The following is a 16,677-nucleotide window of genomic DNA, read 5'->3' on the forward strand; positions in this document are numbered from 1 at the left end:
GGTTTTCAAATAAAACGTGTGTGTGTACTGTGTGTAATAATTATGTATATATAAATACACAACTTAATCTATATATTTAAGAGAAATGTTATTTATGTACAAAATATTTGTATTTATATAAAATATAAATTATATAAAAATATAATAAATGAATATACTTGTAAATATTTATTTAATATATACATGAATGTGTATTTACATATACGTAATAATTACACACAGCACACACACATATATTAGGCAAAGTCAAACTTTTATTTTGTATGCGATTAATCGCGATTAATCGTTTGACAACCTTACATATATTGTCAAATGATTAATCATGATTAATCGCATCCAAAATAAAAGTCGTTTGTTTAAATGCTTGTATACTGTGTATATTTATTATGTATATATAAATACACACACAAATATAGGATATATTTTGAAAATACTTACATATTTTGTATATTTTTATATTAATGCTGTCAAACGATTAATCACGATTAATCGCATTGTTTTTGTTTACATAATATACGTATATTTTGAAAATATTTACATGTATTTACATGTATATATTTATATTCATATAATTGATATTATATAAAAAATATCTTTAATATATAAACATTACATATTTTTTCTTAAATATATACATGCATGTGTGCGTATTTATATACACATAATAAATATACACAGTACACACATATAGTACGTGAACAAAAACTTTTATTTCATATGCAATTATTCACGATTAATCGTTTGACAGCACTAATTTATATTCATATTCAAACGGATTAAATTGATGAAAATTATATAGAGATATTTTTTATATATAAACATTTTTTTTTACTATATACATGCATGTGTGTGCATTTATATACACAAATTTACGCAGCACACACATATTTATTATGTCAACAAAAAATTATTTTGGATAATTAGATGCGATTAGTGACAGCACCAATACATACATAAATTCATTTTACATATATATATATATATATATATATATATATATATATATACACACACACACACACACACACACATAAATACAAATTCTTAAAGTAATCAAAACATCAATTGTATAAACATATTAATATATAATTATTAATAAATTTAAATATTATATTATATTACAAAAATCATGTTTTTTTATTATGTTATCATGTTTTATTGTGTTAACTATACGTTTTTAGGTTTTTTTAGTTATCAAAATAACCCAACTGCAGTTTGACTGAGATTAATTGGAATGCACAATTAAAAAAACATGATTTTTGAAATTTAATAAAAAACAGAGTTGTCTGTTTTTGCAAATAAACTCTTCATATGTAAATAAGTCTTACAATAAACCTTCTAAAATTACATTTTAATTTTGGAGTAAGGAGGTTCCCAGAATTTACAGTGAACCATCATATTCACCATATTCAGGAGAAAAAAAAAAACACTTCTTCCAATTTTGCTTATCAGTTATGTACATTGAAATCAGTTATGAAACAAAAAACTGACTTAAGTCAGTTTAAAATAAAATAAATAACAGTGTAGACAACAGTAAACTGGGTAAATAAGACGTTGATAACAATAGTTGCGTTTAATTTAATAGATACTGTTTGTTTTAGATAATTTATTGGGTGTGGTTACTTTAATGACAACAAACTCCATCAACGCTAGCAGCTAATTAGCCGAATGCATTCATGAAATGTACATATTTTAAATAAGGAAATTTGCTTGTAACGCTTCTAAAAAATTTCCAACAAGTAAAAATAGCTGCAAGTGCCATGACAACAAGTTTAAGGTTCGTGTGTAGTTTGAGAGCAGTTAAACACGACTGTTTAAATGTGAATTGACTAACGTTAGTTACGATACACAAAACATTATTAACACTTAACAGACAAGAATAAAACAACGTCCTTACCAGAGTCCGAATATCTCGGTCGCCCGAGATCGCGAAAATAGTAGGTGAAATCCAAGCAGTTTTCATCGTGCACCTCTCCTCTCGAGCACAGATCGGACAGAAGCTCCAGCGCCTTTCCACAAATCTCATCCTCTCTGTCTGCAGGCATTTCCCACCAGCATCCTTGTGAATGAAGACTCCTATAACGCCTATCGAGACACTGCTGACCGCCACTTCCAGCTTCTGACAGCGCTCTTCATACTCGCCCAGCACAATCCCATAAGGAAAGTTGAATTGAACAGAGTCCGGTGGTGTTCAGATCAAGCCCACAAGTTTGCACACAGCGCTTACATAGCGCTGTGACACTGGTTGAATTCACTGAGCTGGGCTACACCCGAAGAAAACACCAAGTGTCGGTGCTGAATTGCATCTTCATGAATGAAAAGCTGCTGGCTGGCTCGCATCTCCCTCAGTACAAGCCTTCTGGGATCCCTTGTCTTCTGCCAATCTAAAACTGCTCCTCCCACACCAGCTTTGCTCTTCTCCACACCAGACTTCTATTACAGGATCATTTGGCTACTAAATCCCACTTGCGCTCCTCAAATCCATAATAATTCAAGCTGGAGAGAAATACAAGAATGGGAAAACAGAAAAATATCCGCCAAAATGGTTTCAGAGAGCAACTTTTTTTGTTAAACAGCGACATAGCAGCTGCAAGTATAGACTCAAAATACATATAAAAGGTTTTGAAGCGTATACATTAAGGTTGTCGCTGTGGTTACATTTACGTTGAAAACAGATAGTTGTCGTAGAACTAAGTAAAGTGGTGTATTAAATGATAAGATATCACTTCATATTTTATAAACATACACGCATTATATGAAGTGATTATTTAATTAATACAATTTTAAGTAGCCTGTTTTAGTCTATTTAAGTTAATTTACAACTTATAGATAGATAGATAGATAGATAATTTTAATTTAACTTTACGTAATATACTGCGACTGATTCTTTTGAACAAAAAGAACCGGTTCGAAAGAGTCACTTATTCGCGAATCAGGCATCACAGCACGGGTTATTAAGTTGGCTTGAGAAAGCCAACTTACTGATATGCTATTTTCTTTTGAGACTAAATCTGTCGACACTAACTCATCCTAGAGCTTTAACTCTACAAACTCCAAACTCAGCCCAGATCTTCAGACTGATCCGACCGAGTGTGCTATATCTTTTCTAACTGATCGGACTTACGATTTTCCTAAAAATGACGATTAAAATTGGGAAAAATCCCACATACTTACATTGACAGAATGTTCAAATGAGCCAGCACTTTTCAAATTCCAACTGTCAAAACTCCCAGAATCCTTTGAGACTCAATCAAGCTTCCCTTCTATGTACTGTATTTCTAATCCAAACTCATTCAAACTCATCTATCTATCTATCTATCTATGCCTAGCAACCAGGATCATGCTAGTAACTTGCTAATCATGCTAGAAACATGCTAGTAACTTGCTAGTCATGCTAGCAACATGCTAGTAACTTGCTAATTATACTAATTATACTTTGTAACTTGCAAATTATACTAATAACATGCTAATCATGCTAGCAACATGCTACTAACTTGCTAATCATGCTAGTAACATGCTAGTAACTTGCAAATTATACTAATAACATGCTAATCATGCTACAATCATGCTAGCAACATGCTACTAATTTGCTAATCTTGTTAGAAACATGCTAATAACTTGCTAATCATGCTAGAAACATGCTAGCAACATGCTAGTAACTTGCTAATCATGCTAGTAACTTGCAAATTATACTAATAACATGCTAATCATGCTACAATCATGCTAGCAACATGCTACTAACTTGTTAATCTTGTTAGAAACAAGATTAACAAAAACATGTTAGCAATTTCCTAATCATGCCAGAAACATGCTAGCAACTTGCTAATCATGCTAGTAACTTGCTAATCATGCTAACAACATGCTAGTAGCTTGCAAATTATACTAACATGCTAATCATGCTACAGTCATGCTAACAACATGCTACTAACTTGCTAATCTTGTTAGAAACATGCTAGCAACTTGCTAATCATGTTAGAAACATGCTAGTAACTTGCTAATCATGCTAGTAACTTGCAAATTATACTAATAACATGTTAATCATGCTACAATCATGCTAGCAACATGCTACTAACTTGTTAATCTTGTTAGAAACATGCTAGCAATTTGTTAATCATGCTAGAAACATGCTAGCAACTTGCTAATCATGCTAGTAACTTGCTAATCATGCTAAAACATGCTAGTAGCTTGCTAATTATGTTAGCACCATGCTAAGCACACGCTAGTCACGTTAATCATGTTAATAACATGCTAACAACATTCCATCTATCTGTCTATCTCTGACAGACTGTATTGCCTTCAAAACATCCAAACGTTAACCTTTTAAAACTACTTTAGAATTCAAACTATTTCAGACTGAAAACCATCAAACTTAAAACTTTTTAAAACTTCTTAAACTGTTCACACTTTATAAACTTGTCAAACTTTTTAAAACTTTCTGTTCCAGCTTTCTCAAGCCAACTTAAAGTTTGTCTTCACAAACTTTTTTATCTAGTTTAATTAATACAATTTTAAGTAGTCTGTTTTAGTCTATTTAAGTTAATTTACAACTTATGGATAGATAGATAGATAGATAGATAGATAGATAGATTTTAATAATTTTAATATAACTTTATTTAAATATACTGCGACTGATTGTTTTGAACAAAAAGAACCGGTTCGAAAGAGTCACTTATTCGCGAATCAGGCATCACAGCACGGGTTATTATCGTTCGAACAAGGGACTGATGTAACTTAACAAAACAACTGAGTACAATGAAATATTGATGGTCAAAAACTTTGATTTCTTACCTTCAAACTTTGATTCTATCCAGTCGGACAATATCAAACATGTCTGATATTTTGAGCCGATATTTTTTAAAATTGTCACGCGTCTCCTAGCAACAAGGCGCACATTTCTGCGTGAATTTGTTGTGGTCTGAACGATTTTAAAGTCGTTTAATGTAACTGTATAATGGCCATCTGTGGTTATTTACAAAGTTGTTAAGTGTACAATAGTGTTTTAAAATTTTAGTTTTTCCAGATTTTAAAAGTCACGACGCGTCATCAATCGGGCATACTGGCGGCACTGCATGAACGTAAAGAATGCCTTTGAACTCGCATATTATTTTGCTGATTATTGCTGCTAAAAATGGCCAGTTATTGTCAAGTTTTGGGCTGTACTAATCAGCTGGACCGGGAAAAACATTTGGAGTACTACAGACTGCCAAAAGTTCTAACAAATCAAGGAGAAGAATACAAAAAAACTCTCTGAGGAAAGAAGGCATTTGTGGTTGGCCAAACTGAACCGGGATTTCAAGGGTAAGAATCTTGACAACATTTGTGTTTGTTTCTGGTCAAACATTTGTGTTTTGTTATCATTTCTGGTCAGGTGAAATATTAGTCTAATATCTTATTTAATACTGCTTGTATGTATCTTTACCACGTTAACTTTAGTTTGTCAAAATATGGTGTCCTTTCCTGTTTATAAGTCCCTCTCTATATGATTTAGCAGCTTCCACACATTTTTTCTGTGGTTTAGACAACATAAATTAGCAGAACAATATATTCTGTAGTACATTAACTGTGCAATCCATGCTGTTGTTTACATTAGAGAATCGCCAATATGGCCATACATAAACTATAAAAGACATCGGACGAAGATAATCCCAGTTTCTTGATGGATTACATAATGCTGTCGTCAGCAGCACAGATCCAATATTATTTCCAATACCAATAGTCCTGTAATGGAATAATAAGAGGCTTCTCTCGCTCCAAGTACAAAGACACTGGCATCTATAGCTCTATCACACTCCAAGACAACATCAGAAGGCTTAAGTGGATTCTCTCCTCGCCCTACCCTTCCTCCGGACCTATTCGTAGCAGCTAATAGACTCAAACTCCACACAGACTCTCCCTGTGTTCCCACATAAACAATTAACCAATGTGACGAGATATACAAAGACTGAAGTCAAAGCTCAGACAAGTGCAGACTGTCCCACATCCAAGGATAAAGGCTAATGAGATGTGTAGATTCCTCGCCCCGGCTTTCCTTTTACCCCTCTCTCTCTTTTTGCTCCTATCTATGGCGGTGTGGTGCCACATCTTGTGTTTTAATTAGCTCTCGCACTTTGTAAGTGCCAGCCATTCTCCACAGAGTCAACAGACAGAGCTGTTCTCTGTGATAATGTAGGTTCTGTGTTTCCTGTTGGATTATTCATACGGGACTAATCTAGAGACCGGTCGTGTCTCTCTACAGATGTTCGGTTGCTTTGAAAGAAAGCAGTCAGTTTAAAGGCACGGCTAAGTACAGCTGGCCTTCTTTTACCTTTATGACTAGTTTACATGCTCTGTCTTTGTATAACAAAAAGGGATCATTTGCTTGGTAGGGTTGATGTTTAAAGTCTCTGACTAACTTTAAAATGTCTTTAGGGATACATTTTACAAAATGCAACTTTCACTGACAGCACCAGGCTGAAAAATGAGCCATCTAGGAGTCAAATGACATTTTGTTCAATAAAAATTATTGTTCAGTAGCACTTTAGTTCATTGACTGCAGTTTATTTACCTTTTAACAACAGACACTGCTGTATTCTTTGATGAAGGGATGTTTTAGTATATAGGCTATGACAGTTTAAGCTATAAAAACTAGGATGTTGTTCTACTGTGATTAATTTAGATGAAATTTGGCCAATTTTATGCTGCCACTAATGATCTTGATTGTATTTGTGCCATGTCACTCCATTAAGTAAAATGTATTGATAATGGTTAAAAGTGTCAACTACCTTACAGACTTACTCCAAAAGTATCCTTTAGATTCAGCATTACAATGAAACAATCATCACAGCTTTTTAATATTTTAATGTTTTGAGAATATCATTTGTATTTATGCATTGTATTATTTAAATCAACTGTACAAATTAAACATACTGAACAGACAAATTTGAATCTCAGAGATGGTGTCTGGTTCATTTTCAATCAGACATAACCGTAAAATGACTCGCCATTCAGGAAGGAAATCAGTTGTTACATCGTTCAAGGTTTTGAGCAATTCACTGACCGAGTGAGTCATACTCATAAGCAAATTTATGACTGTGAATTTTTTTGACTGACTCACTAAGGAAAAACAGTTTGAAAGAGTAATTTCTTTGTGAATTAGTCATCAGAGATTTTTGAAGATAGTCTCACATGATTTTTCTCGCAATTCTGGGTTTATATCTTACAATTCTCACTTTTCTCGCAATTTTTTTAGAAGTGTGATATAAACTTGAGAAAAAAGAGAACTGCTAGAAAAATCAAAACTGTAAGATAAAAAGTTGCTATAACCTTTTTTATATTTTAATTCCATCGCAAAAAAAGTCAGAATTGCGAGATGTAACTCAGAATGTGGAGAAAGTCAGAATTGTGAGATCTAACTCAGAATTACAGGGAAAACCAGAATTGCGAGATGTAACTCAAAATTCTGAGAAAATTTCAGAATTGCGAGATGTATTTTAGAATTTGGAGAAAAAGTCAGAATTGCGAGATGTAACCCAGAATTCTGAGAAAATGTCCAAATTGCAAGATGTAACTTAGAATTCAAAGAAAAAGTCAGGATTTTGAGACAAAACTGCTAGAAAAATCAAAACTGTAAGATAAAAAGTTGCTGTAACATTTTTTTATATTTTAATTCCATCACAAAAAAGTCAGAATTGCGAGATCTAACTCAGAATTCCAAGGAAAACCAAAATTGCGCGATGTAACTCAAAATTCTGAGAAAAGGTCAGAATTGCAAGGTGTATTTTAGAATTTGGAGAAAAAGTCAGAATTGCGAGATGTAACTCAGAATTCCGAGAAAAAGTCCAAATTGCAAGATGTAACTTAGAATTCAAAGAAAAAGTCAGGATTGCGAGACAAAACTGCTAGAAAAATCAAAATTGTAAGATAAAAAGTTACTGTAACGTTTTTTTTATATTTTAATTCCATCCCAAAAAAAGTCAGAATTGCAAGATCTAACTCAGAATTCCACGGAAAAACAAAATTGCGAGATGTAACTCAAAATTCCGAGAAAAGGTCAGAATTGCGAGATGTATTTTAGAATATGGAGAAAAAGTCAGAATTGCGAGATGTATTTTAGAATATGGAGAAAAGTCAGAATTGCGATGTAACTCAGAATTCTGAGAAGAAGTCAGGACTGTGAGACATAACTCAGAATTCTGAAAAAAACTCAGAATTCCAAGATGTAAATCAGAATTCGGAGAAAGTCATAATTGCGAGATCTAACCAGGAAAACCAGAATTGCGAGATGTAACTCAAAATTTTGAGAAAGGGTCAGAATTGCGAGATGTATTTTAGAATTCCGAGAAAAAGTCCAAATTGCAAGATGTAACTCAGAATTCAAAGAAAAAGCCAGGATCGCGAGACAAAACTGCTAGAAAAATCAAAAATGCAAGATAAAAAGTTGCTGTAACGTTTTTTATATTTTAATTCCGTCACAAAAAAAGTCAGAATTGAGAGATATAACTCAGAATTCTGAACAAAAAGTCAGAATTGCGAGATGTAACTCAGAATTCTGAGAAGAAGTCAGGATTGCGAGACATAACTCAGAATTCTCAGAAAAACTCAGAATTCCAAGATGTAAATCAGAATTCTAAGAAGAAGTCAGGATTGCGAGACATAACTCAGAATTCTCAGAAAAATTTGAATTCCAAGATGTAAATCAGAATTCAGAGAAAGTCATAATTGCGAGATCTAACTCTGAATTCCAAGAAAAAACAGAATTACAAGATGTGACTCAGAATTCAGAAAAAAAGTCAGAATTGCGAGATGTAACTCAGAATTCTGAGAAAAGGTCAACTCAGAATTTTGAGAAAAACTCCAAATTCCAAGATGTAAATCAGAATTCTATAATAAGTCAGAATTCTGAGAAAAGGTCAACTCAGAATTTTGAGAAAAACCAAATTCCAAGATGTAAATCAGAATTCTATAATAAGTCATAATTGTGAGATCTAACTCTGAATTCCAAGAAAAACCATTGCGAAATGTAACTCAGAATTCTGAGAAAAAGTTAGAAATTAAAAATGTAACTCATAATTCCGAGAAGTCAGAATTGCAAGATGAATTCCAAGAAAAAAAAACAGAATTACAAGATGTAACTGAGAATTCAGAAAAAAAGTCAGAATTGCGAGATGTAACTCAGAATTCTGAACAAAAAGTCCTAATTGAGAGATATAACTCAGAATTCCGAGAAAAAGTCAGAATTGCAAGATGTAACTCAGAACTCAGAAAATGGACCCCGTTAACTTTAAAAAAATATTTTAGAATATGGAGAAAAAGTCAGAATTGCAAGATGTAACTCAGAATTCTGAGAAGAAGTCAGGACTGTGAGACATAACTCAGAATTCTGAAAAAAACTCAGAATTCCAAGATGTAAATCAGAATTCGGAGAAAGTCATAATTGCGAGATGTAACTCAGAATTCCGAACAAAAAGTCCTAATTGCGAGATATAACTCAGAATTCCGAGAAGTCAGAATTGCAAGATGTAACTCAGTTCTGAGAAAAAGTCAGAATTGAAAAATGTAACTCAGAACTCAGAAAATGGACCCTTTTAACTTTAAAAAATATTTTCTTTATACTTTTTGGCTGAAAAAAGCTTCCATAGAAACTGGATATTTACACACACACAATTTTTCCAACACTCTAGATTTTAAATTACTGATGCAAAGATTTTATTGTGTTGCATTTGCGACCATTTTAATCACAGTTTGGAGCTTGACTGATGGTGTTTTGCCATATAGTAATATTAAAAACGAGCACATACTGCCTGTGTTCATTAATGAGCAGGGTTTGGAAGCACTGTCTGGAGATATGCTTATAAAGCTATGTAAGATCTAGTTGATTTCTTTAGCCTGAGTCAGAACTACAAACACTACTCAACACATTTTGATCTTAAAGTGACAAAAACTATTCTGAGCTGTGATTTCATGAACTACTCCTACACTATTCCCCCTTTAACCATCAACAACATAAGCAATACCAAACGTGGGGTCCTGGGAGGTTCAAATAAGTCTCTAATGTTGGACGTGTTGATGCCAGGGGCCATCACATATTATTCAAGTGTGTTATATGCTAGCTGAAGCAAGAAGTATCTATCAGTAGCCACAAGACTTTATACTGGGGCTTGATCAGATTCGCTTTCATTAAAGAACGTTCAGAAAGCTTTGACAGAGCACACTTACATAACATGGAACGCTCTACTTGTTTGAAGACTATGTGGAGTGTTCTGACAGCTACACACAGCATCACCTTGACCATTATATTGATAAATCTTATGTAAGCACAATGGAATGCTCTGAATCCTCTTTTATTGTGCTCTAGGATTTCAGCCTTGATTCTAATGTTCATAAAGTTGTCAAGATGAATTGTCTGTCACAATGGTGGTAGATTTTGTTAGCAATTGCTGTTTTTAAAGCACAGTGTGCTTTTATAATTCATGTCTGAGATATGATTATGTGTAATTTATGGAACATAACAGGAACAGTTCAGATGTTGCTAACCAACTATCAGATCACAGATGGATTTAAGAAAAAGTTCAACATCTTTGAGCTCCTAACAGTGTTAGTTTACAATTATTTATACGGTACTTAAATTTAAAATTATATTTTATTTTTTGTAATTTTGTTATGTGATTTTGTTTTGTTATGTGTTGCCATTTTCTATAGTTTTTAAAGATTACTATTTAGGTTTAATTTATTTTTTGTATTTCAGTTTTATTGTTAGTTTTAGTTTTTATTTATTTTCATCACTTTAGTGCTTTAAACTTAATACTTAAATATTTATTACTAATACTTGGCACTTTCTATTTTTGTTTAGTAATAGATAATGAAGTAAAAATAAAAATGTATTTTTTTTATTAATTTTTTATTAATATTATAACTTTTTCATCAAATTCAAAAAGCTATCTATCTATCATCTATCTATTTATTTAAACATTACTTTTTAGATGTAATTTATTTTTATTTCAGTTTTATTGTTAGTTTTAGTTTTTATTTATTTTCAGTTAATCACTTTAGTGCTTTAAACTTAATATTTAAACTTTCTATTTTTCGTTTAGTAATAAGTAAAAAATAAATAAAAGAAAAGAGAAAATATAAATTCTATATTTAATTTTATTAATTATTTTTATGAATATTATAAAATTTGCATCAAATTCAAAGAGCTGGGAAGGTTGGTTTAAGTCAACGAACAGGAAACTGTGATGCCTGGTTCACTAACAAATGACTCTTTTGAACCGATTCTTTTAAATGAATCAATCAGAAATTTGCAGTATACAGTATTTAAGTATATTTATATTAAAAATGTATGTTTTTGTTTTGTTATTATTTCAGTTTTTCAGTTATTGTTAGTTTTAATTTGTATTTATTTTCAGTTATTATTATTTAAACTTTCTATGGCTATCGTTTAGTAATTTGTATGTGTTGTCATTTTCTAAAGTTGATAAACATTACTTTTTAGATTTGATTTATTTTTATTTCAGTTTTATTGTTATTAGTTTTAGTTTTTATTTATTTTCAGTTAATCACTTCAGTGCTTTCAGTATTTAAACTTTCTATTATTCATTTAATAAGAAGTAATAAATAAATACAATTTAAAAAATGTAAAAAAAAATCTATATTTAATTTTATTATTTTTATTAATATTTTAATATTTGCTTAAAATTAAAAGAGCTTGGAATGTTGGGTTAATGTTAATGAAACATAAACAGTGATGCCTGATTCACAAAAAAAGAGACTCTTTTGAACCATTCTTTTCAATGAATCAATGATTTGCAGTATATTTATATTTTAAAAAAATATTTAACTGCATCTATATCTGTCTGTCTGTCAGTTAATTTGTTTCAATTAATAAAAATGTTTTTTTTTTAATAGTTTTAGTTTACAATAATAACCCTTGTTCCTAAAGTTCTATTAGTGCAACTGTGATCACACAGTAAACCATGTGTGCTTATATAATATGCACGCTGAATCAGATAGCAATCCAATCAAAATGCATGAAGTGACTGAGAAAACATCCACTTCAAGTTCAATCAAAGCCAGTCATTAATACTGTCCATTCCCACACTCCCCATCAACCAATCCCTGTATTGGACAATGTCCTGTGAACTCCAAACAGCTGCTTTCTCACACACAGAGCACTGTGGGATATACAGTGCACAGCATAAATGAGTACAATATAAAAGATGCATTTTCCTAATGATCACTAATATAATTAATGGAAAGATTGCAAAATTGAAATGTATTAAACATATACTTTTCTGTAAGATAAGTAAATTAGCCAGTTTTTGTTCAAATGAAGGATTGCAGAAATGAGCACACTCTAGATTTAATTCAGCAAAAGTACAATATTCTAGTACTTAATATGTCCTCCAGAATTTTAAGTATACTGCTCTAACCTTCTTGGCACTGAGTGTACAATTTCATGACAAACTTTCACATCTGTCCTGTTTAACTTCTGGAGGACGACCTCCTCAAATGCCCTGGTCTTTAATGGGCAGTTTTGCTCAGCTCTTCTCTACAGAATCCCCCACAGCTGCTCAAGATTGAGTGAAGTAGGAGGATTTTCACCTTTTGAGAATGAATATCTTAATTATCATGCTGAAAAAATGCCCAATAATGCAGGAAATGACAGGAAGGTAGCATCTTCTGTTTCAGGTTTTTGCATTACATCACAGAATGGTGGGTGAATTCATGACAGCACTGATAAAGTACAACCCCCTCACACCTTCAGCACTCATATATCCCTATAGAAGATCTTAACTAACACTGAACGTCACTGTGGGTACCAGACACTTCTCACTGTACTCCTCCTCTAGCAACAACATAACATTTTGGATGCTTTTGGATCCAAAATGATTGACTTGGTCTCTTGAGACCAGATTATGTATTCCCAGAAGTCTATATTTTGTAAATATGGGCCTTGCAAGAGGTTAAATTAGTTTATTGCGCTTTGGCAGGTAATTCTAGCGGTGACAACAACGAAGGATGTCACTTCTGCAGGCTGCTTCATGCTTTGTGAGATAAAGTGTCACTCTTTTCATAGATTTTGCTGGCTCTGAGACACTTGCATGCTATTTCTCCTGCTCTTTTTCTAACAAAAATTTACTCATCACTAAACAAAAACTTAAAGTGAAGACCTGATCATTTCAGGAGCATTGTCACAAGTCCATTGTTTTTCAAATGTCGGTGCTACTTCTGCTATATTTTCACACTTAAAACAATAATCTGGTATTCCTCTTGTACCATTGTCCTCTTTTATGCTATAAAACACTTTTAATTGTCAGGAAATTATTCTTTAAATGTTTTGGTTCAATATCTGTTGATCAAAAATAGTTTTAAACCTAAACCTTTTTTTTTTTGGTTTTATTTAGTAACTTTCAGGAGGGTGTAGTCATTTTTGCAACACAACATTTAATCACTTTGATAAGAAAATCTTATTTTGCTGAATAATTTTGACATTCTTCTTTGGTAATTGATGAAGCAGACTTGTTGGAACATTATATCTCCAAAGAACCCTAACATGTCATCTAAGTAAAGAGTAACTGCTGAATTTGTTACGTTTTAGAGGGGGTGTACTCATTTATGCTGTGCACTGTATCTGATGAAGCCTTCAGTTTTGCTATATGCTACAATCACTTTCATTCCTTTGGTATAGACTGACAAATAGTAAGAGAAATTTCTTTCTACATATGAATAATCTATAGTTCTGTCATAACAACTCTCGAAGAGTTTATGATGGTGATGTACATGAGCAAATCTATACAGGTGGAGCTGGGGAAGATGGAGGGTTTCTGAAGTGCTTCTTTGCACAATACTAAAGCCACACCACTAGTTCTCATTATAGGCACAAGACAACTACAATACTGGCTATTTATTTATTTATTTTGTATTTAACCCAAAACCTTTCTTTTCTTTCCTTTCTTTTTCTTAAACCATTTTTTCTATTCTTTTACAAACCTCTACAACTGTTGATTTGTATTTTCAGGTAGGAAAGATCTGACATATATGACTGTGATTGAGTCAAAGCACTCAGTAGTGCTGCTTTGATCTCTATGCACTTGATCATCTTTCATAGCCCAGTATGTCCAAATGGAATTTATGATGTAATTCAGATTTCTTTGAGATTGCATTTGCACCCCTCTCAGTAGCTCCACAGACACAAACGCAGCAGGCTTAAGAAACAATGTGTGAATTTATGGCGCAGCATCCCATCAATCCACTGCAGTAAATAATATGCTTAGTCTGTCGTATCAGAGCTCAAGTGAGCCATTGTACAACAGCTACAGGAGTATCAGTTCAGCTTTGTGATGTAAACCAAACTGGATTTGATATCCCCCCCACACTTTTTAAAGGGATAGTACATTCAAAAATGAAAATTCTATTAACATGCCAATCATGCTAACAACGTGCTAATAACATGCTAATTATGCTAGCAACATGCTAGTAACTTGCTAACCATGTTAGCAACATGCTAATAATTTGCTAATCATGCTACCAACTTGTTAATCATACAAGGGACCTGCTAGTAACTTGCTAATCATGCTAACAAAATGTTAGTAACATGCTAATAAAATATTCGGGTGACTTGCTAATCATGCTAAAAACATGCTAGCAACATGTTAATCATGCTAACAACATGCTAGAGACATGCTAATCATGTTAGAAACATGTTAGTAACGTAATCATGCTAGCTAAACATGTTAATCATGCTAACAACATGCTAGTAGCATGCTAATCATGCTAGAAACATGCTAAAAACATGCTGTAACATGTTAATCATGCTAAAACATTCTAGTAACTTGCTAAACATGCTAAAAACATGTTAATTATGCTAGTAACTTGCTAATCATGCTAACAACATGCTAGTAACACATTAATCATGTTAGAAACATGCTAGTAACATGTAATAATACTAGCAACATGGCTGTAACATGCTAATTGTGTTAGTAACATGTGAACAACATGCTATCTATCTATCTATCAAAACCTTCAAACTTCTAGCTTTTAAAAGTTTTTAAACTTCCTGTTTTGGCTTTCTCAAGCCAACTTCAAAGTTTGTCTTGACAAACTTCATCTAGTTATATTACAATTTTGAACTAGCTTTTATTTTTATATTTTTAGTTTTTAATTGAGGTTTTAGCAATTTTGTTATGTGCTTTTGTCATTTTTATTAGTTTTATTATTATATACATATGTATTTTTATTTAGCCTTAATTTATTTTTACTTTAGGTTTTTTTTTTGTAATTTTAGTAATTTATTTTATTTTATTTGGTTGCCAAGGCAACATTTTCAGCATTTAAAACTTTCATTTAAGTTTTTCAGGTATTTTAGTTTTAGTTAAAAATAACGCTAGCTATGTTTCCATCATTCTGATTTCATGCACATTTTGAAGTATCGCATAAGAAACGAGTGATGGAAATGGAAAATTTTGAAAGAAAATCCCTTAATAATTGAGGTGGTTTTTGACTTGTGTGAAAAAGAGTTCATGCGAATAATGGGAGATGGAAACGCATTTGCCGAATAAATTCCTCCATGCACATCAAAAAAGTCATGTGACTTTTGTGGTGTGGGACTTACAAAATATTGAGAAAATCAACTTAAAAGTTGTCCAAATGAAGTTCTTAGGAAAGCATAATGCTAATCAAAACTTTTGTTTTCATATATTCATTGTAGGAAATTGAAAACATCTTATGGAACATGATCTTTACTTAATATCCTAATGATTTTTGGTATAAAAGAAAAATCAATAATTTCAACCCATTCAATGTAATGTTGGCTATTGCTACAAATATACCCGTGCTACTTACGAGCGGTTTTGTGGTCTAGGGTCACATACTGGGAATTCGCTTTAAATGCGAAGTGGCTTTTAAACACTAGTGTGTATATCTGTGTAAGCACTCAATGAAGAGCGTGAAGCAATGATCATTGTAGCCAATCACAGACTTATTTTTTGAGCTTGTAAACACAATGTCCAATCAGAGGTTTTCAAGAATTCACTAGCGGATGCATGCCGGAAATGCTGGTATTGGCACATTTATAAAATTCAGTACCGAATGGTACCAACGCTGGTACTTTTGACAACACAAATGTTTTTTATGATAATTAAAAAAATATATATATGCAATGACATAAGGGTAAATAAATAACCAAATTTTCTTATTTGGGTGAACTGTCCCTTTAAGGTTCTTCTACTGAAACACTTATCAGACTGTAAGCAGGTACAAATAAGTCTTTATCTTGGTCAAAAGTACTTTTAAATGAACAACAGGAGCCACACTTTTTTTTTTTTTTTTACCCAGAATGCCAGCGGGCTCCTTGTTTATCATCGCTAAAATCCAAGGTGCCTGGCTGTCACATGATTATGGCCTTTGGCTTAAAACTCACCACACTGTTTCTCATTATAGTCAAGCCCCCCGAAGAATAAATAAAGATTTTAACACAGTCTTTATATTCCACCACTTGATAAATCGCACATCAGAGCGAAACAAACAAGGCATCTGCCCCAAGAGCAACTCGATCAGGTCAAACTCTGCCTTTCTGCTATCACTGACCAATGACATCATGTCACGGGTACACTGACATATTACATCATGTAGGCCACATGTCCACGGTGATCGCTTGACCATGTGTATAACAGAATAGAAACTTAGAAAGGCCATGTCCCA

General features: G+C 32.5%; 1 protein-coding gene across 1 annotated transcript in view; it reads right to left on the reverse strand.

Annotated features, from left to right (window-relative positions):
- syt9b (synaptotagmin IXb) overlaps positions 1–2,453 on the reverse strand; it is a 45,885-nt gene extending 43,432 nt beyond the window's left edge. The window contains exon 1 of the mRNA XM_051100058.1: positions 1,898–2,453. Coding sequence (XP_050956015.1) covers positions 1,898–2,045 — 148 coding nt within the window. The 5' untranslated portion in view covers positions 2,046–2,453. The remainder of the gene's footprint in view (positions 1–1,897) is intronic.
- Between the last annotated feature and the right edge of the window lie 14,224 nt (positions 2,454–16,677).

The sequence above is a fragment of the Labeo rohita genome, chromosome 25 (assembly GCF_022985175.1).
Source record: "Labeo rohita strain BAU-BD-2019 chromosome 25, IGBB_LRoh.1.0, whole genome shotgun sequence".
NCBI lineage: Eukaryota > Metazoa > Chordata > Actinopteri > Cypriniformes > Cyprinidae > Labeo > Labeo rohita.